General features: G+C 35.7%; 2 protein-coding genes and 1 pseudogene across 2 annotated transcripts; all 3 read right to left on the reverse strand.

Annotated features, from left to right (window-relative positions):
• Positions 1-261: 261 nt before the first annotated feature.
• Positions 262-3,130, reverse strand: LOC139875704 (uncharacterized). Its single transcript, XM_071863016.1, has 3 exons — positions 2,882-3,130; positions 2,010-2,793; positions 262-446 (listed from the first exon to the last, which is right to left on the reverse strand). Exons 1-3 carry the CDS (start codon positions 3,128-3,130, stop codon positions 262-264), a joined length of 1,218 nt encoding a protein of 405 aa, XP_071719117.1.
• A 147-nt stretch (positions 3,131-3,277) lies between these two features.
• LOC139875705 (putative disease resistance protein RGA3) lies at positions 3,278-5,125 on the reverse strand. The gene is made up of 5 exons (XM_071863017.1): positions 4,862-5,125; positions 4,256-4,817; positions 3,752-4,172; positions 3,512-3,623; positions 3,278-3,358 (listed from the first exon to the last, which is right to left on the reverse strand). The coding sequence occupies exons 1-5, from the start codon at positions 5,123-5,125 to the stop codon at positions 3,278-3,280; spliced, it is 1,440 nt and encodes a 479-aa protein (XP_071719118.1).
• Positions 5,126-16,322: 11,197 nt separating this feature from the next.
• Positions 16,323-19,478, reverse strand: LOC139875706 (putative disease resistance RPP13-like protein 1; annotated as a pseudogene).
• Between the last annotated feature and the right edge of the window lie 3,919 nt (positions 19,479-23,397).

Genomic DNA, 23,397 nt, shown 5'->3' on the forward strand with positions numbered 1-23,397 from the left:
AGGACAATGGGTGTGTTAACCAATTTTGCCAATTTAAATTGCCCTTTCAACAATGACAATTGATCCTCTCGAAGCAATTTGCTTGTATGTCGAAGACTAAGTTTGGACTACTTGATTTATTTTTCCCAAACACATGCTCGTTACGATTTTTCCAAAGAAAATAGCTCGTGACCCAAACAGTAGCTCGCCATAATGACAGTCCGGTTGATGTTTTAAGTTTTGGGTTTGTAGCTTTTGAAAGTTCCGAAAGGTTGTATATATTTAAGCTATCAATGTTCCACCATTTACGGATTCTTTCCCATATTTCCAAGGAGAATTTGCACAATATAAGTAAGTGTTGGAGAGTTTTAATTCCATTGTCACAAACAGGGCATCTAGTAGAATGAATGTCAATGCCCCGTCTGTCGAGTTCGGATCTAACTGGGAATTTGTTTTGCTTAACACGCCTAATAAAAATACCAATTTTTCAGGTAACAAGGTATTAATCAGTGTAGGATCAGGTAGCGAGTTGTTTTTATTAACAGCCTCATTTAAAATGATCATAAAGGAGTTGGAAGAGTAAATATCATTTGATAACTCCTAAATTATACAGTGATAACATTTTACGGACTTATCTTAGCATTTTAAAGATATTTTAATCCCTAAACACACTAAAATGGGTAAAAAGGGGAAAAAGATAAGTCTAATGATTTTATTGAAGTTATGTGTCAAACAGGATCAAAACAGGTAAAATTGCAGAAAAGACCATGAAGACGCCGGCCTGGAGCTTGAAGCCGCCGGCTTGGGATGAATATTCCAGAATGTTCCAGAATTGATCGCAGAATTTGATAAACTTGTTGACCAAGCAAAATGCAATTAAATCCGCCGGCTTCACACTGAAGCCGCCGGCCTAAATTACACGGTTTCTCAACTTGCCGACCAAGTTCAAGTTAAAAATGGAAACGAAATCAAAAAGATTGCCAGATCTTTGAAGCCGCCGGCCTGCCACCAAAGCCGATGGCTTGACTAAGACGGTTACGCGTTCATGTGCTTGCGAATCAAGTTAAAATTGCAAAAGGAGTCACCGACCACCGGAAGCCGCCGGCTTCCCACTGAAGCCGCCGGCTTGGCCACCGAATCTGAAAAGTATAAATAGAGGTCTACTGCTTCAGTTTTAGATATACCTTCAATAATTAGATAGCAGTTTCGTTTTTCTTTAGGGTTTTCTCTAAAACCCTTAGATTAGGTTTTACTTTCATTGTAATCAAGATTATTCAAGTTTTTAATCTAAGTTCTTTTCATCTACCTTTTGAGGTATGATAAACAATGACACACCTTATTTCTACTTTTTAATCAATCCTTTTGAGCATCTCTTCTCTTTTTCGATAAAAACACAGATTTTGACACAACACACACGCTTAAGAACATTTTGCGCCCTATGACCTAAACAACCTTGAGCTCGGTGGATCATGAATACAAGGTTGTTACACTAGTCCAGCTAATTTAAGTTACACTAGTCCATGAAAACCACAACTGCCGTTATACATATACTTAAGAAGTCTTGCGTTAATTGTTACTAAGGTATCATCAAGGATTTGTATATCAATGTCTGCTGCAAAATATGGTGTTGAAGTATGAAATATGAAAATCATTAGCAAAATGGTCTTTGTATTTAGACAATTACTCACTTACTATATTAGCAATCCGATTAGCTGCAAAAATGCTGATTCCCTTTAAACACCCATCATCGTATATTTGTATGTTTTCCATCTATGTCTTAGCGCTACAGCAGATTATAATACAAAATCACCTCGTATATTACACAGAACAGAATGTCAAATGTTTGTTAAGAGGAGAATCAATTATTACATAAACACGGTAACAAGTAAATTAAGAATATAAAATTATACTCCGTACTAACTTCTAACAAGTTTAAGTACTGCTTCATTAATTGCATACACACAATAGACATCTGGTAGAAGTTGGATGCATTCTCAAATATAAAATTATTACATACCTTTCCTACTTACAGACATTTACTGTCAAAGATGAATTTGATTGTGGCACATCTTTAATATTTGGGCACTTCCAAATATCAAGTTCCTGAAGGTGAGTGAGGTGTTTGACCACCTCTGAAATTGATTCCACATCATTAAAATTCCAGATATATAGAGAAGTTAGAGATGGTGGAAGAAGAAAAGATGTTGAAGCAGTATTCGTCGCATCTCCTTCTGTTGCAAATGAAGTTATTCCTGAATCATCACCGTGTAACGACAGTTCAACAAGTGATGTCGGGCAATTCTGCAGCCCCCACTCTGACATTGGCTTCTTTAACTCTCCTATTATTAGCTTCCTTAAATTAGGAGGCCACAACCCACTTGGAAATGAATCATTCATGTTTTCACAGCTAATTATCATCATCTTTTCCAAAGATGTGAGACTTTGCAATTGCTCATGAAATAATGACTTTAGATTCTTACAATAATCGACTTCCAGAGACCTGAGAGACAATGGCAGCTCCTTAAATGTTGTTGACATACTCACTGATGTCATTGTATCACAATCTTCTATCCATAATTTCTCAACGGTATTAGCACAAATGTAACTCTCCAATGAATCACAACCAGAAAAACGAACTTCTCTGAGGACGGATTTCCTATTGCTACTTCCAACATTTTCTCCTATTGATACCAACTTTTTACAATTATATATAAACAAATACTCAAGTGTCGATATTAGTCCAATTGACAACTCAACCAAATTTGGACAATCTTCTATTGTAAGCTGTGTTAACTTCTCAAATGAGCTAGGGACCTACAAACCAACTAGGAAATTTCATTCCCCCATAGGAATAAATATTCAGTTGGTTCAACTTACTGGGAGGCTTTAGCATTTGAAATACTTCATATTCTAGAATTGAATTTCGAGAATCATCAAAACTATAAGTCCAATACATTTCCAAACTCACAAGACCCTTCTTTCCCATTAAGTTAGCATCCATAGCTTGTTGTGGATCTGTTACTTCATCCAATCCATCAATGATAAGGTCACCTTGAAGATTCGACATGTCTTTAAGGTCAGATACCTTAAAACCACTACCTTTTTCGATAATAACTTTGGACAAAGTTTGTAGACTCGTTAACCCACCCATCCCTAAGGGTGTTTTGTTCAACAATGGAGTGTTAAACATGTCAAGATGTCCGAGGTTTATTAACTTATGAAAACTGACCGGCAAGCTAGTTAACAACGTACAATCACTGACCAACAAGCTTTGTAGATTATAAAGCCCACTAACCTCTTATGGTACTTGTTTGATATTCGTCTTTGAAAAATTGAGATACTGTAAATGTTTCAGCACACCAACAGATCTTTGGTACATCTGTGATTGAATGTCCAGTTAAGCTTAGCAACCTCATGAACAGTAATTGGGGAAGTAAGTCCACAAGAACATTGTCCAAGATGTAAGTACCATTAATCTGATGTGTGTAGTTCCTTGAGCTTAGCACCCTCATGAACAATAATCTGATGGTACCATTAAGAATGTTCTCAAGCGTTCAGATGTGTGTAGTTCCTTGAGCTTTCCATTTTGTACACCTTGTTGACCCAAGTATGAGAAGTGACGGAACTTCTCAAAAGCTTCATTCCTACAATTTACATCCATCTTATCATCAAGAAAATAGAAGAAGTCACCCGCCACACTTATTGCCAAATCATTCATCAAGTCGTGCATGGTGTATTCAGATTCTTTATACGTTGAATGCTGAAAAATGACCTTGAATGGAGTTCTTCAAAGTACTCCTGGCCTAAACTCTCCATTGACATGTTTCCATTTGGGTGGTTTAGAAACCCCTCTGCCATCCACAATAACACTAGCTCTTTCTTGTTGAATTCATAGTCCTTCGGGAATAAACAACAATACGCAAAAAGTTGCTTTAGTTGAGATGGGAGATCATAATAGCTTAGCTTGAGAGCCGGAAGAATACTATCATTTGAACTCCATATCTCACTCTTTAATAACTTATCCCATTCATATTCATCATTTCCTTTTACTTTCAACACCCTCCCGATTGCTATCAATGCCAAGGGCAAACCCTTACATTTCTCAGTGATCAATTGAGCAACTGGTATAAGTGATGGATGCTTGACAAAATTATGCTCATCTAGTGCAGATTTAGCCAACAAGGATACTGCATCTATATTTGATAGAACCCCCAAATTATAATGTTCAACACAATTCATCACTAATGCAACTGTGTGGTTACGATGATTTTACTGCCTGGCGCCCCTTTAAGAGGTTTTTCAAGAACTTCCCATTTATCATGGTCTTCATTCCAAACATCATCCAACACCAGTAGGAACCTTTTGTTTGAAAGCTTTTCTTGAAGTGCCACATGAAGCTGATCCAAATTAATAAAATTTTTGTTCTCTCTGGTGACAGCTTGATAGATCTTATTGCTAATAGTAAGTACATCAAACTCGTCGGAAACACAAACCCATACCCTGAGTTCAAACTCAGCTTTAACTTGTTCGTTGTTGTACAAAAGTTGGGCAAGAGTGGTTTTCCCAATTCCACCTAGACCAACTATGGAGATGATGCTCACATTTTGATTACATGCTTCATCTCCCAACAACTTACTGAGAAATACCTCTTGATCTGCTTCTCGACCAAAAACTTTAGACTTATCTATCAGTGATGTTTGCTCCTGTCGTTTAATATTTCTACTTGATCTAGTTTCAGCTATCACATTGACTTGCAGACCAAGAAGATTTTTCTTCTCGACAAGATCATTCAATTTGACATTAATCTCATCTAGCACAGAACGCATCTTACGACCATACTGATAGTTACCATAAGTTAATTTTAACCTTTTAAATACGTTACCGGTACTTGTGCTGCCATATCATCGAGTGCATCTTCAATGTCATAAGCCAGACTACGAAGATCTTGTAGCCACAATTTAACACGTCTCTGTGTTGTGTACTTCTCACTTGCATCATCAAGCACAGCTTCGATATAGTTCCATGTTTTTTGCAGATCTTTTAGCTGAGATTCGATTCCTTCAGATCGAACCAGATTCAGCAAGTCACCAGATAGTACGTTTTCAATCAGCACACTGACTGCAGCAGAAACAACAGTTTCAGCCATGGGAATTTTGAAATTCATCACAAGATTGTTTGGTTTGTTGTAAACGGATCTAGTAGTTGATTGATTTCAATAGATGAATTTTAAAGTAGGACGGACTAAGAAGACTTGATTGTAGAGTTTGTGTGGTGGATATTGAAGGGATAAGCTTCCCATTATATAAACGTTAGATGTCAAACTGAATACTTTCATCACTTTCTCAGTAATTTCTTAGTCATTAATTGTATCTACCCTTTCATCTGCAATTTCTTAATAATTTCTTAGAAATTCCTAAAAAGAAATTATTGAATTGCAAAGAAATTACTGAATTGCAAAGAAATTACTAAAAAGAAATTAGATTAAATTTATCTTAAAGAATATTATTAAAACATAGTTAAACTGTTACAAATAAAACAGTTTACCCAAAACCTGTTTCAGTGGGTGGATCATGGTTATGAATTGCAGAAGATGCGATTGGGATTTCAGGAACGAATGTTGGGAATATAATTGGGGTATTAACTGGGCTACATCTCTGATTTGGGCCAGGAGATGGACTCAAAATTTTGGAGTTATTAGGTGAAGGAGTTGATAAGCATTAAGCAGGGAAATTGTTCAAAATACACTTTTTTTTAAGGCTTCAAATAAAATACACTTTTTTTAAAAAATTGTCTTTTTACACCATTCGGTAGACGGGATTTCCGTCTACCACCTTTATCTGTCGTCTACTACCATTTTTACAAAGTAGTAGACGGTGAGATAAAAGTGGTAGACAGAATTCCCGTCTACTGGCAGGGTTAGTAGACAGTGAGAACAAAGCAGTAGACAGACATTTACAAAGTAGTCGACTGTCTACTGCCTTGTTGTTACTGTCTACTGCCTTGTTGTTGCTGTCTACTGCCTTGTTAGTGTCTACAAGGCAGTAGACAGCAACAACAAGGTAGTAGACAGCAACAACAAGGCAGTAGACAGTCGACTGCTTTGTAAATTCTGTCTACCACCTTTATCTCACCGTCTACTACTTTGTAAAAATGGTAGTAGACGACAGATAAAGGTGGTAGATGGAAATCCCGTCTACCGAATGGTGTAAAAAGACAATTTTTTTAAAAAAAGTGTATTTTGTTTGAAGCCTTAAAAAAGTGTATTTTGAACAATTTCCCCATTAAGCAGTTGGTTTGTTGGGTATTTGAGGTAGAATGGGCCTTGGTTGTTTTGATATGTTTTATTGAATCTATTAGAGCAGAAATTGGTCAAGTTTTGAAGTGGGATTGGCCCAATAGAGGAAGGATTGTGAGAGAGTTGTTTTTATTAAGTCCAACATACAGGCCCGAAATTGGCCCAAAATTATAAATGAGGTTAAGTGGGCTGGGCAGTTTGCAGAGGGTATTAATGTTATTATGCTGAGCGTTGGACCGAGCATATTGATGAATGCCCACAGATCTAACAAAACCAAATAGCAAACCATTTTTTAAATGCCTGGTAGGGGAACAAATACCTCATTAACAGAACTATATCCTTTAAACAATTTCCATAATTCAGTTACATTCCAAGAATCGGGAAAATTAAAAAATAGGAAAGAAGTTATACGATTTCCATTTGAATCGAAGAATCGATGATTGTTTCACTGATTAGTAACCGTATGAAGATGTAGGGAAATTTTGAGTTTTAATCTCAGGAAACGAATCGTTTGCTCCTCCATATCTTTTAATTAGAGCCCTAGCTCTTTCTCTTGCAAGTTCAGTTGATTTTAGATTATCATATGAGAAGGGATTGATGTGGGGGATTGGTATGGTGTTAGGATAAGTAGCAGGTAGGGAGGGAATCTGAAAAAATATTTTTCATTATCAATATAAAAAAGTTTTGACCAAACTAATATATTTTATTAAAAGTTCTCTCAAAAATTTTCAAAGTTCATGCCTGATGACGTAGGGTTTGGCCCAATTAAGGTCTACGCAATTAACTTGGGCCCCAAGTCAAGTAACCCTAATTCCCATCTATAAATATGGGGCAAAACCTACATCAAGTTCACAATCTCCCAATCGCATACACCTCATGCGGCCATTCAATCTCGCCTCTCACTCTCTCAATGAAAGCACGCGGCAGTCATCGCATGATCTTCTCCACGATCGTCTTCACGATCGCAACACTAGGGTTTTTACCTACGGGTCTTGTAGGGTTTTTTCTCCCTTTGCCGTCGATAGGGTCCGACTATCGACCGGCGGGCAATTCGTTGGCCACCCTCCCGAGATCATCATCTCGGGTACGGGTTATCACGGTAACCGGACCGGAGATCAACGACGTTGACGCCTAAAAAAACCCTTTCGCATTGCTGTTCGTGTGTAGGTTTTCCCTTGGTAAAAATATGCATGAACAATTGGCGCCCACCGTGGGGCACGATGCATTATGTCTCGTGTTTCTACCGTCTATCGTTCGGTTTGAGAAGGTTTGTCTTTTCTTATTGAGCTTTTAATTCGTTATATGCGGTTTAAGTACATGAATATTTAGCGCAGATGTTCGCGCGTTTGCGCAACTGTCCACACGCTTTTGTCCACGCACGCTTTGCGCACAGTTGTCCGCGACTTTAGACGCAATTTTCATGCGGTTTTACGCATGCTAGTTCATGCGGTTTCCCCACGCATTCTGCATGCGGTTTTTTGCGCATATGTTCGCGGGTTTACGCACAGTTGTTTGCGCAGGCTCCTGTGAACTTATTTTCCGCAGCATAATGAGAAGTTCGATACGATACTTGACAAAAATATCATACCGAACTTGGGGAACTTGATGACGTAGGGTTTGGCCCAATTAGGGTCTACGCAATTAACTTGGGCCCCAAGTCAAGTAACCCTAATTCCCATCTATAAATATGGGGCAAAACCTACATCAAGTTCACAATCTCCCAATCGCATACACCTCATGCGGCCATTCAATCTCGCCTCTCACTCTCTCAATGAAAGCACGCGGCAGTCATCGCCGGATCTTCTCCACGATCGTCTTCACGATCGCAACACTAGGGTTTTTACCTACGGGTCTTGTAGGGTTTTTTCTCCCTTTGCCGTCGATAGGGTCCGACTATCGACCGGCGGGCAATTCGTTGGCCACCCTCCCGAGATCATCATCTCAGGTACGGGTTATCACGGTAACCGGACAGGAGATCAACGACGTTGACGCCTAAAAAAACCCTTTCGCATTGCTGTTCGTGTGTAGGTTTTCCCTTGGTAAAAATATGCATGAACAATGCCGTTACATCCTCTTCAACCCTTCATTTCTTTTGCTTTCTGATCAACATCATGGGTGGGAATATGAAGAAAATTCAAGGTTCTGATGGATGGAAATGGGTGATTAAGAATGGAAAAAAAAAAAACGTGAATCTTCATACTCCATCTGATGTCACTACTTTTTTCCAGATTTTGTGGAAGCCAAATGCTTATGGACTGAATGTAGGTCTTATCGAAATATCATTGATGCTTTCATTGCCAACAAAAGATCTATTTCTGGAAGGTTTGATTTGGTTTTGTGAGATTTACTGGGGTTTATAACGTTGATAACATGGAACTTAAATTATAACGTTTCTTATTTATCTCTATTTATTTAAATTATTTTTTTTTCTAAATTAATTTAAATTATTTAAATTATCACTATTTATTTTCCTACTACTTTTTTTGGCCGGAGGTCCTTTTGGAAGCAATCTCTTTATCCGTCGAACAGGGAGAGGAAGGACTTTCTCTACTCTTGTGAGTGCTTCACTCGGAATGGAGAAATGATTTCTCTTTTTTCTAGGGTAGAGGAAGGGTTGTCTACGCCCCACCTTCCCCATACCTCACGCATGTGGGATTGGGCATGTTGTTGTTGTTGTTGTTGTTGTTGTTAAATTATCTTCAATTCATTTTGGTAGTTTTCATCTGAATGCGTATGTGGCTAAATATCAGATACAAGTTTAAAAGAAGGATATGATAGATTCGGTTATTGACTCGTAAACGCATCTGACTCGGACATTATGTTTCAACGCAAACCACCTATGAATACTTAGCTTGTAACTTCAATTGAATGTGTTGGGTGATCTTATTATACAGGTTTTTCTAATCGGGTTCGGGTCTGGGATTACCTAAAAAAAAACACTCAGATGGAAAACCTATTGAAAACCTCATTTTCTGGCGCTGCTTTGAGGTTTTAGATAGAAGTCTGAGAGATATTGTAGGCGATAATCACGTGCCATTCGGAGGCAAATCTGTTTAAATTGTTTGTGCTGACTGAAAACATGAGCAACTGAGCAACTTCTCTACATGGTTAATCGACGTGGTGAATAGATACTTAAAAAAAAAAGCGCGCTGAATACAGATATATCCAGTGGTAATTGCATTGGTGATGACGATGACGGTCTCCTAAATTTAATATCCTTTATCTATTAGGTGATGACGATGTCGCAGGTTGCTATATTAATATTATTGCCGATGAAATGGTACGTCTGCATTCAATTGAAACACACCATATAACATATAGGTTTGTATTTTACTACAGGTAGCTTACGTTATAAAAGCAATATTTATCTACCCACACAACTGCAGCGTTACACTATGCTGGTAACACATGGCCTTCAATGACACAATATTTTGACGGCCTTATGCAACCGAATCAAACCTATAGAATCAAAAAATAGGTGCCAGGTCATACAACGCTAAAGTTTGGTCGGAACACTAAATTTGAACATCTACCATTCGTGGATTTCCCAAATCACTACTTTCAGTTTGTGGCATATAACCAGCTTCAAAGCCATATCTCAAACGACTCTCTGCTAGCAGGTAACACTGATTCGTTAACCAATTTACCTACGCACGCGCTTATTAACTTCTTTAGTATTATATCATCATCGTGTTAATCATTAGAAAATATTACAAAAACAATAGTATAAGTGTATTTTCTTTGTCTACCAAAAAATTATTGCACTTCTGACATGACATGTACTGTAGCAGTCACATTAAACCCATATGATCATGAAACCCACTTTCTATATGACTTTCATAAGCATACATTGGTTTTACATACTCATAATTCCCTTTTGAGAATGAGTTTGATACATATACAAATGATTGTTGCTGTACACATTGCCCATGTAATCATAATAACGGTTACATTATAGAAATACATTTTTTAGGCATGAATAACACTTTTTTTTTTCAGTCAGTAGATTTCACTTGCGATAGGACCATAATTTGAACAGATTGAGGTGCACAAAGAATCGTATCACAAAACATGTAGACTCGCGTAAGAAGTAGTAAATATGACATAGCGTATGTTTAAATAGTAAATAACATATAATTACAAACAAGTCAGTTATTGATTCAAAGCTTTTTTTTTGTAACGGCAATTTTGACATGGAATCCTCTCTTTTGCCACCCACACACCCAGAACCAACTGAGGCTTTTTACCACTCAACAAATAGTTCGCCATATGAAAATGCACCTATTGCTTTGCTTCAAAGCTTTGATTAAGGATGGATCAGACACAGCAAGGTTTACTTTTTCTCTGATGCAGGTCGGTCACACATGCAAAGAACTTGTAACGATACAGGGCAACGATTGCGAAGTAATTTTCACAGGGTTGTGAACATGATTTTTACGGCGGGAACATTTTCATATGGGCGAAGGGGTAAAAAAGGAGTCCAAACTTTTCAAGTCATATACAATATAATGACCAATACAAAATAACTGACCCATTATAAGGTAGATGTCTATCAGTGTCATGTATAGAGTCACTAATGTAGTCCTTTATCACCATTCCAATGCCATTCAACAGATTAAACAAATCAATCATTTGACTTGTTAAGGTCAAATAGCAGCAAAAAAATCTTGACCTTTAAAAGTCAAACTACTAACTAAATTACTGAAAACCCCTCGATTGGTCAAGAAACTTTTCAGTCCATGTGACAAACATCCGATAGCTCCTGTAAGTATAAGTATTAAGTAGACTTAACTAAAAGAAAATCTTTTGGCAAAGTAAATCTGCCAGATTCCACAAAGATTCAAACTATGCATAAACAAGAGTGACTAATGCATAATTTGACCAAGCAATAGTCAATAGAACATAGATTTTAGGGATGGCAATGGATGTCCGATCCATAAGATATACATTAGATCCGATCCATTTAAATGGATATGGATGTAATAAATGGATATGGATATGAGTGGTGTGAAAAATTATAGATCGGGTATGGGTATGGATGATAATTTCTCATCCATGGATATATCCATTTACCACCCGAAATACATATATACATATTTACTTAAATATATGTGTTTACATTTACATATCCTTATATATGTACACTATAAACTATTAACATGTTATCGAAAACATAGATTGTGAAGATACAATTATTTGAATAGTATTAAATTCGCATATATACTTTGATAACTTCATGCCATAATGGAAATATTTTTAGAAAAACCTAACATCCATCAAACATCCGTTTACCCGCTTCATCCAACGGATATAAATATGGATGGATGAATTATATTTAAAATGGATATGGATATTGATTTTAAAAATTAAATGGATATGGATATGGCTCACCCGATCCATACCCATACCTGGCAAACGGGTCAGGTTGGATCGGTTTGGGTAACGGGTCAAAACGGTTTTGGGTTGAAATGGGTCATGGGTCAAACAGGTAAAAAAATTTAATGGGTCCAAATGGGTCAGGTTGGGTCGGTTTGGGTAACAGGTTGAAGGTAATGGGTCAAATGGGTCAAATAGGTCCAAACAGGTCATATACTTTTACATCGTTTTTTATATTTATTATATCATTTTAGTTATTATTATTTATTATTAACATTTATTTATGAAATAAGAAATTTTTTATATACATAATAATTGATATAACCATTAATGCTTTCATAAATGGTTGACAGATGAGCTCGACCCATTTGACCCATTCAACCCATTCAACCTATCTCTATTTATTGAATTTAGGATTTGATACCCATTTGACCCGTTCTTTTATATTTTGTGTATGACCTAATAGGTTGGAGAAAAACTCATTGGACCTTTTTTTAACTTTTGATTTACATTGTCGGGCATAATTTTTTTCATGAATCATTTGACCCGAAAGCTTCACCCAATTGACCCAAATTTGAAAGAATGGGTCTCAATTGCCAGGCATATCCGTACCGATTCATTTCCATCACTAATTATTACCCATCTGCCGTTATAACACCTTCCCAACCCATATAACAATTAATACCCATATACACAAACAGGATGATGTAGATACGGATGGTGGTACAAATGGGCTTCGTGAATATTTTATGGCCCATGACATTGGTGATCCAGTAGGTGATTGTAATCCGGGATAAAGCAAGCAACTAAGTTGGAGAAGAATAAGGGATTATATTCCAAACTTATCTTTTATTGTTTTCTAGTTTATCTCAAATTTAAATTCCTAGTTTTCAGCCAGTTGTTAGGCTATTTATATTCCTTGTTTTGCAGACTTCTAATTCAGTTTTTGTTTTTTAAGAAATTCTTGATTAATAAATAAACCGAGGGGGTTTTTTGTCCATTATGTTACTGAATCAAACCTATAGAATCTTAATGACACAATATTTTGACTAAGGGAAATGTTACCAGTTTTTGTTACTGGTAACACATGGCCCTTAATGACACAATATTTTGACGGCCTTATGCAACCGAATCAAACCTATAGAATCTGAGATTTCTATCAAGAATCAAAAAATAGGTGCCAGGTCATACAACGCTGAAGTTTGGTCGGAACACCAAATTTGAACATCTACCATTGGTGGATTTCCCAAATCGCTACTTTCAATTCGTGGCATATAACCAGCTTCAAAGCCATATCTCAAATGACTCTCTGCTAGCAGGTTACAATGATTCGTTAACCAATTTACCTACGCACGCGCTTGCATTATTAACTTCTTTAGTATTATATCATCATTGTGTTAATCATTAGAAAATATTACAAAAACAATAGTATAAGTGTATTTTCTTTGTCTACCAAAAAATTATTGCACTTACATGACATGTACTGTAGCAGTCACTTTAAACCCATATGATCATGAAACCCACTTTCTATATGATTTTCATAAACATACATTTGTTTTACATACTCATAATTCCCTTTGAGAATGAGTTTAATACATATACAAAGAATTGTTGCTGTACATCGCCCAAGTAATCATAATTACGGTTAGATTATAAAAGTACATTTTTTTAGGCTTGAATCACACTTTCTTTTGGTAGTCAGTATATTAGACTTTTGACAAGACCATAATTGAACTGATTGCGGTGCACAAAGAATGGTATTACAAAACATCTAACGACGCAACAAGTAGTAATTGTAACATAGCGCATGTTTAAATAGTAAATAACGTATAGTTACCAACATGCCACTTATTGCTTCAAAGCTTTGATTACGGATGGATCAGACACAGCAAGGTTTACTTTTTCTCTGATTTGGGTCGGTCACATATGCAAAGAACTTGTAACGAATTAACGATACATGGCTACGATTGCAAAGTAATTTTCACAGGGTTGTGAACATGATTTTCGCGGCGGAAACATTTTCATTCGGGTGAAGTGGTAAAAAAAGGAGTTTATATTATTCAAGTCAGTTAGTTTATATTATTCAAGTCATTACAAAATAACTGACCAATACAAAATAACTGACCCATTATAAGGTAGATTTCTATCAGTGTCATCTATACAATCACTAATGCAGTCCTATATCATTGCTCCAATGCGAGTCAACAGATTAACCAAATCCATCATTTGACTTTTTAAGGTCAAATAGCAGCAATAAAATCTTGACCTTTAAAAGTCAAACTACAAACTAAATTAATGAAAACCCCTCAATTGGTCAAAGAAACTTGTCAGTCCATGAGACAAACATCAGATAGCTGCCATTTATGCTCATAATCTCAAGGATATAAATATCTAGAGATTACGAGTCGAACGAGCTTATCGAGTCGAACGAGCTATGAACTTGCTTTATATACAATTTTTTTAATTAATTTAAATTATTTTGAATCAGACACAGTTACAGACTACAAAAAGCAAGTCCAGACGCATTTAGCCCATTTTGATTCCAGTCTCATCCTCCTTATTTAAATCGACAAACTTTGATATATAACTGTTTAAATTGATACAATATGAACTGATTTTGTAGTATTGAATTGATATTGATCAATGATTATTCATAACCTTGAATTGATTCAATTTGATACATGGCTAAGTGTTTATATGCACAAACTACATAACAGCTAATTCTAATTGAAGTTAGGCTCCATTACACTTTTGGATCAACTTTATAAATAAGGAAAGATGCTGTTTGGAGTGGCTGCTTGTATCCGTTGTATGCTCAGTCAAAAGTCCCACTTGTGATCTTCTATATCGGGAAGTGATGAAGAATGTTTTCTTCTGATCCTAAAGTCAAATTACCTAAAATGGTAATTTGACTTTTGTTGGTTTTGTAGTTGTATTCTAACAATAACTCTCAAACTCAAATGTGTCCAAAAGAATAAGATGGTATTTTTATTAGTTAGCACTGAAGATACCAGTGTCACCTGTACAGTCACTTACCGTTCTAATGCGAGTCAACAGATTAACCAAATCCATCATTTTCTTTTTTGAGGTCAAGTAACAGCAAAAAAGCTCTAAATAAGTAATGAAATAAGTGTGTTAAGATGGGCTAACTGCCACTATACAGATACTTAAGATGGGCTAACAATGGTTTGAAATAGGTGTGTTACATTGATTCACACGTGTGTGTTCACTGATTAGCTGCAAAAATGCTGATCCAATTTAAATACCCATCATTTTATTGTTTTATAAAATCTATGTCATAGCTACATCATATCATAATTCAAAATCACCTCGTATTATATATCGCCAAGAACAGATTTCCAAATGTTTGCAAGGATAATAATCAGTTATTTCTATGCTTGATAGATGCAGAAACCATCATGGAAATGGCTTCAGGATTAATAATGCTTCTATAAGCCTCAAATGTAACTTGCACACTTAGTGCATGCAATGAACATAAAGATATACTGTTATTATAAATGACAATCTCTTAACTTTATTTTATATATTCCACATCTTCAATATGAATAATATAACTCAATCTATAATGAATGTATTAAATAGGATATACTGTTATTATAAATGACAATCTCTTAACTTTATTTGATTGCATATCTTTGAGGATCCAGATTCAATGGAAGTGTGGGTATCTTTAAGTTATATGTAATATAATGAAGCATAACAAACACATATAACTAATATTCTTTTAATAATATAACTAGTTATTGTAAGAGATAGACATGACACACCTTTTTACTAATCGACTGTGGCGCATCTCTAAAATTCAGGCATGAAGAGATATATAAATATTTTCATTTATTTTTTTTAACTTCACTTGCTTGAAATGCTTTGCAGAAAGCACACAAAACAATAACTTCTTATGGAGATTCTCCTAACATGATGAGCAGCAATTAAGGATTTTGAGAAAAGTTTCTTAGAGGAATTTTGTAAAACACAGTAAAAAGAAAATTAAGAATATAAAATAATACTACCTTCTAACACAGTAATGAACAACACAGCAGCAGGGCTATTGTACCAAAATGAGCAAAGATTATAAATACATACACAAGCTGTTTTTTCATAGATCACGCCAAATTCATCAATTCACCAGATATTAGCTTCTCAATTAGCAAAGATACATTGGCACTAATAAGTTACATCATGTCATTTAACCCTGAATAATCACCTGCAGACAAATGACAAGCATAAAACAGGGGTTTTCATAAAAGTGTGTATAGTTGACTGTGAAGTGTTAGAGATGGTTATATCATTATTTTTCCCAAAAGCACACAACTGAAGAGTAAATAATATTGATGGTTGTCCCTAAAATATGATAAGGATCAATCTTAGGGATTTCCTAAAAAAAGTGACTATCTTTTATGTATTTCATCAAATAGCTGGTGGGATATTCACAATAACGAGTAAAGATTAGATATTATTAGGAATTGTTTGAGGAATTTAATCAAACAGTTGAAGTACCAACACAATAATGAGCAACCATTAGATTCAAAGGAAGTGAGTATCATTGAATAAATGTAATGAAGCATATCAAGAATATATATATGTTAGTATACACACTAATTAACCAAGACTGATATTTAGTATTGCAAGAGACAGAGAGGACATATGTTTCCTACTCACATACAGATACATTCAAAGATAAAGTTGATCGTGGCACATCCTTAATATTTGGGCAATTCCAAATTTCAAGGCGTTGAAGGTGAGTCAGGTGTTGGACCACGTCTGAAATTGATTCCACATCATTAAAGTCACGGATTATTAGAGAAGTTAGAGATGGTGGAAGAAGAAAAGATGTTGATGATGCAGAATTCATCTTGTCTCCTTCCATTGCAAATGAAGTCATTCCTGAATTTTTACCATATAATTCAAGTTGAACAAGTGAGGTTGGGTAATTCTGCAGCCCCCACTCCGACATTGGCTTCTTTAACTCTCCTATTTCTAACTCCCTTAAATTAGGAGGCCACAACCCACTTGGAAATGAATCATCCACGTTTTCACACTTAATTATCCTCATCTCTTCCAAAGATGTGAGACTTTGCAATTGCTCATGAAATAATGACTTTAAAATCTTACATTCATTGACTTCCAGATACCTGAGAGACGATGGCAGCTCCTGCAATGTTGTTGACATCGTCACTGATGTCATTGAATCACATTTGTATATCCATAATTTTTCAACGGTATTAGCACAATTGTAACTCTCCAATGAACCACAACAAGAAAAATGAACTTCTTTAAGGACGGATTTCATGTCGCTACTTCCAACATTAACTTCATTTTCTCCTATCGATACCAACTTTTCACAATTATATATATTCAAACACTCAAGTGTCGATATTAGTCCAATTGACAACTCAACCAAATTTCCACAATTTAAAATGATAAGCTTTGTTAACTTATCAAATGAGGGACCTACAAACCAACTAGGAAATTTCATTCCCCCATAGTTCCAAATATTCAGTTGGTTCAACTTAGTGGGAGGCCTTAGCATTTGAAATACTTCATATTCTAGAATTGAATTCCGAGAATCATCAAATACAGCACTCCATTCCATATCCAACCTCACAAGACCCTTCTTTCCCATTAAGTTGGCATCCATAGCTTGTTGTGGATGTGTCACTTTTTCCAATCCTTCAATGGAAAGATTATCTTGAAGATTCAACATGTCTTTAAGGTCTCATACCTTGAAACCGTTAATTCTTTCGATAATAACCTTGGACAAAGTTTGTAGACTACTTAACCCACCCATCCCTAAGGGTGTTTTCTTCAACGATGCAGTATCACTCATGTCAAGATGTCTGAGGTTTATTAACTTATGAAAACTGACCGGCAAGCTGGTTAACTTGTTACATCCACTGACCAACAAGCTTTGTAGATTATGAAGCTCACTAACCTCTTCTGGTACTTGTTTGATTTTCGTTCTAGAAAAATTGAGGTACCGTAAATGTTTCAGAACACCAACAGATCTTGGTACATCTGTGATTGAAGTTCGAGTTAAGCTTAGCACCCTCATGAACTGTAATTTGGGAAGTAAGTCCACAAGAACATTATCCAAGTAAACATAATGTGAAGGAGCTGGCACCGTTAAGAATGTTCTTAGGCGTTCAGATCTGTGTATTTCCTTGAGCTTTCCATTTTCTGCACCTCGTTGACCCAAGTATGAAAAGTGACGGAACTTCTCAAAAGCTTCATTCCTACCATTTACGTCCATCTTATCATCCAAAAAATAGAAGACGTCTCCTGCAACACTTATTGCCAAGTCATGCATCAAGTCGTGCATGGTGTATTTGGATTCTTTACCCGTTAACCGCTGAAAAAATGACCTTGCTTGGAGTTCTTCAAAGTACTCGAAACCCAAACTCTCCATTGACATGTTGCCTTTTGGTTGGTTTAGAAACCCCTCTGCCATCCACAATAACACTAGCTCTTTCTTGTTGAACACGTAGTCCTTTGGAAATAAACAACAATAGGCAAAAAGTTGCTTTAGTTGAGAAGGGAGATCATAATAGCTTAGCTTAAGAGCCGGAAGAATTCTATCATTTGAACTCCATATCTCACTCTTTAATAGCTTGTCCCATTCATATTCATCATTTCCTTTTCCTTTCAAAACCCTCCCAATTGCTATCAATGCCAAAGGCAGTCCCTTACATCTCTTAATGATCAATCGAGCAGCTGATATTAGTGACTGATGCTTGTCAAAGTTATGCTCATCTAGAGCAGATTTAGCAAACAAGGATAGTGCATCATTATCCGATAGAATCCCCAAATCATAAGGTTCAACACAGTTCATCACTGATGCAACCGTGGTCTTCCGTGTGGTAACGATGATTTTACTGCCAGGAGCCCCTTTAAGAGGTTTTTCAAGAACGTCCCATTTATCTTGGTCTTCATTCCAAACATCATCTAACACGAGTAGGAACCTTTTGTTTGAAAGCTTTTCTTGAAGTGCCACCTGAAGCTGATCCAAATTAACAAAGTTTTTGTTCTCTCCGGTGACAGATTGATAGATCTTATTGCTAATAGTGAGTACATCAAACTCGTCTGAAACACAAACCCACACCTTGAGTTCAAATTGAGCTTTAACTTTTTCATTGTTGTACAAAAGTTGGGTAAGAGTTGTTTTCCCAACCCCACCTAAACCAACTATGGAGATGATGCTCACATTTTGATTACATGCTTCATCACCTAACAACTTACTGACCAGTTCCCGTTGATCTTCTTCTCGACCGAAAACTTTAAACTTATCTATCAATGATGTTTGTTCCTGTCGTTTAAAATTATTGATTGAACTAGCTTCAGCTATCACATTGACTTGCAGACCTAGAGAATTTTTCTTTTCGGCAAGATCATTCAATTTTACATTAATATCATCTAGCACAGAACGCATCTTACGACCATACATCAAGTTACGAGAAGTGAAATTAGTACAAGTTAATTTTATCCTTTTAAATAGGTTGTTACCGGTACTTGTGCTGCCATATGATTCATCACTGAACTTTCTTCGCATACATTCGGTAGCCATATCATCGAGTACATCTTCAATGTCGTAAGCTAGACGACGAAGATCTTGTAGCCACAATTTAACAGATGTGTCTGTTATTTGCTTCTCACTTGCATCAGCAAGCACAGCTTCGATATAGTTCCAGGTTTTCTGCAGTTCTTTCAGCTGAGATTCGATTCCTTCCGATCGAACCATCTTCAGCAAGTCACCAGAGAATATTTTTTCAATCAGCACATTGACAGCAGCAGAAACAACGGTGTCAGCCATTGGAATTTAGAAATTGATCAAAAGATTGTTTGGTTTGTTGTAAACGGATCTAGTAGTTGATTGATTTCAATAGAAGAAAGGAAAAAAAAAAATTAAAACATGAGTTGTATTATTAGTGAATTGCAGATAAAGTAAAAAGTAAAAGAGACCAAGAAGACTTTAGTGTACAATTTGTGTGGTGGATATTGAAGGGATAAGCTTCCCGTTATAAAAGTGAAGTGCCAAAACTTAACACATCCATCACTTTTTTCTTAGTAATTTATTAGTCATTAATTGTAACTACCCTTTCCTTTGCAATTTCTTAGTAATTTCATAGAAATTACTAAAAAGAAATTAATGAATTGCATAGTAATTGCTTAGTCAAGTCTTTGTCTACTATTTCTAGTCATCCTTTGTAATCAAACTATCCTTTAGAGCATGGGGAGCGGGGCTGCGGGGGTGTGCGCCCTCCCCGTTACCCCTTCTGTGGTCATGCTCTAAGGGATAGTTTCAAGCAATTAAAAAATCTAAAAGAAAAACTAACAGTTCAATCAAATGTGTAGAATCATTACTTATTTTGATTTGGAACAAACGAGGAAACATGATGTTATAAGAATTTTAGTAATTTTCATGTTCAAAATTAGCAACTAATACAAAGCCATTCACAAATTTGATACACTTCAATCAAATACTGGTCAACAACCCAAAGAAGTCTTGGCTGCGATGTTTGTCAGAGCCCGTTGATGGTAAACAGCGCGTAACTTTTTGTACTTGTGCACAAATGTCACAACATCAATCTCCTTTTCAAGAAGCTGTTCGTAGAGCTTTGCAGATTACTCATATGTTTTATTCATCGACCATGAAACATATTAACATAATATTGAAAAATATCAAAAGGTGTTGAATCCAAACATCAATGACAAGATATTAAATCGACAAATATTAAATCACAGTGAACTGATAACATTTTTTAAATAATGTATTCACTCACCGAGCAACCAAGACTGATATTCATAATTTTAGAAATTTTAAATCTTAACAACTCCAGGGTCCCAAAAACTTGATCAATTCCAAGTTTAAAAGAGGGATATGATAGATTCGGTTATTGACTCGTAAACGCATCTGACTCGGACATTATGTTTCAATGCAAACCACCGATAAGAGCATTACTTACCTTGTAACTTGTTTACCAAGGAACCTGCTTTTAAGGAGTGGAGCTTTTCTGCAGATGCTAACTCACTTGTTCGTATGATCATACACTGTGCCACATAAATAAATAGAAAAATAATTTAGCCTTACGACTTTCTATGTGATTTTTAAACCATGTAACTATCTGTATTAAAGAATTGTGGTGAGTTTGATAGTACCTACATTAAACCTGGTTCCTCAACTCTGTTATCTGTGGTTCTTTTTCCAAGTTTTCACCTGCATAACAAACACAACATAGAATCCAAATATTATTCTTCGACCAAGAAATATCTTTTCGTTACCAGGTATAATCAATCACACAAACAAATACTAACGGAACCAAAAAGAACGAACACATTTAATCAATATATAATATTTTTATTACTGTTACAATAGGTAGCAAAATAGGAGTAGATATTAGGTGTACTGGTTAACTGGTCAATAGAAGTTAGGGTTAATACTAGTCATGTTTAGTATATTTGACAGACAACACTACTCGGTGCTTTATTCAAAAGAGCTTCTAAATAACTGCATTAATCATTAATCATAATGATTACAACATCATAGTAATTACAACTACTATTAAATATTGGAACTGTAACATTTAGCCGCTTGCGTGCCCTACAAACAGACTTTCGGAAACTTTCTACCCTTTCGACCCGTTCTCCTTTCAGATTTTTCTTTACCCGTTAAAGATAATGACTACAATCAACTCATTCATAAGCAAATTGGTTATAAATAGCATCTTTTGTGATCACAACTAACTTTGCACTACTTTTCCCAGGTAAAGAAAAAAGCCATGGGCAGAGGTACAACTTTAATCATAGTCTATACATTGAGTGACAAACTTACTAGCAAGCTGCAGAGTTTCATTTTGGAGCTCATTCCTAACCTGAGATGCAATTAACAAATATTATTATTATCAAGGTTTAAAAAACGGAAACGCACCTCGAGGCGTTTCCCCTTTGTGAGGCGAGGCGTACGTTCCAGGCGGAGTTGAAAAAATACATAAAAAATTATAAGTTCATTATACTATTTCCACCATCTTGTCCATAAGTGTGTCTCAAATCAACAAAAAAAGTATAAGTTCATTATATTACAGCAAATTAATGTAACACGACTAATTTTAAAATCTTCTTTCATATTATTGTAGTGTTTCAAAGGAAAATGAGTTTTCAAAACATAAAAATATGCAATAACAATATTATGATTTTAGAACAAAAGACATTATAAATTGTAAATATTAGTGCAATTAAAACTTTAGTACGGAGTATTAATTAAGTTAGTAATCAGAACAGAAAATTATATTTATATTCATGCATTATTTAACCTTATTATACTTACGGAGTACTTTATATGTTCTAAATAAAATCATTTGAGTACGTGTCCCACTCCTCTGCCACAAATCTAATTTCACCTTGATATTGCTCTTTATATCTCTTCACCTATTTTATCTTCTTCCAAAAACACATTCTTATAACTATCTTCTGCCATAAAAATAAGCTTCAAATGCCATCTCCTTCCAAGAAACAATATTCTGCCATGAAAAAAACCTACAAATTCCATCACAACACTGCAAATTCTGTCCTACAGTTGACAGACAAACTAAAATATGCTTGGTGTTCAAAGCAGTTTTTGTCGATGTCTTCTCCATGTATTCTAAGACATGGAAGAGGAGTGAGATGGCCAAATCAACGGTTCCTGTGGGCGGGTTTAAAATATATGATGATAACGTCGGTTGTAGTGGAAGAATGCATTGGGTAGGATACCGGGAGGATTACGCTAGATTCATATTGTCTTTTGATGTTGGAAGTGAGGCGTTTAGGGTAACGAACTTCTCAAATGACAAGTCTTTTTTGAATCTCATAACTGTAAGTGCCCAATTATACCAACTAAATGGACAGATTGTGGTTGTGGGTACGGAAAAATTGTCTAAGGATCTTTACTTTCCAAGCAAAGTGGAGCCAAATACGGTGACAAAGTGTATTCCGTGTTTCTTCTGGAGGATGAGGGTGAGTATAAATACGTTCTTAAGAATCTCTACAACCTAGTTATGCCGAATGTTTAGGACGAGTGGTTAATTGGCTTTTTAGATGAAGGATCCTCTCTTGTATTTACATTTGGTCGGAAGCTTATTGCTTATGATCGCTACAAGAATACGTATCATGATCTTGTTCTAGACGCCATAGAAGATTCGTTCCAGCTCCATCATTCCTATAGCAAATCATCCACGATGTTAGCTTAGAAGAATGGTTCATTTTACATAGTCCTTACTGTCGCTGCTACTTGATTTATCCTTGCTATGTTTCATTTGCACTTTTTATTTCTTTTGCTTCTTTCTGAGATGATGTTGTGTAATGATTTGATGATATGAGATTATAATGCTTGTGGGTTCTGAATAGTTCTTACTGGAATATGTTGCATCCTTCATGTATGTTGATGTGTTAAGATCTATTCAGTTAAACATGTACTAAGCACATGATTAGTGTATAATGATTAGTTACCTTGAGTGTCCCAAAAACAACTATTCAGAACCCAAGGTAAGTGTATACAAGAACACTCAAGGTAAGTAATCCTTATACACTAATCATGTGCTTAACACATGGTTAACCGAATAGATCTTAACACATCAACATACATGAAGGATGCAGTAAGAACTATTCAGAACCCACAAGCATTATAATATCATATCATCTAATCATTACACAGCATCATCTCATAAAGAAGCAAAAGAAATAAAAAGTGCAAATGA

Source organism: Rutidosis leptorrhynchoides, chromosome 11, assembly GCF_046630445.1.
Source record: "Rutidosis leptorrhynchoides isolate AG116_Rl617_1_P2 chromosome 11, CSIRO_AGI_Rlap_v1, whole genome shotgun sequence".
Classification (NCBI taxonomy): domain Eukaryota; kingdom Viridiplantae; phylum Streptophyta; class Magnoliopsida; order Asterales; family Asteraceae; genus Rutidosis; species Rutidosis leptorrhynchoides.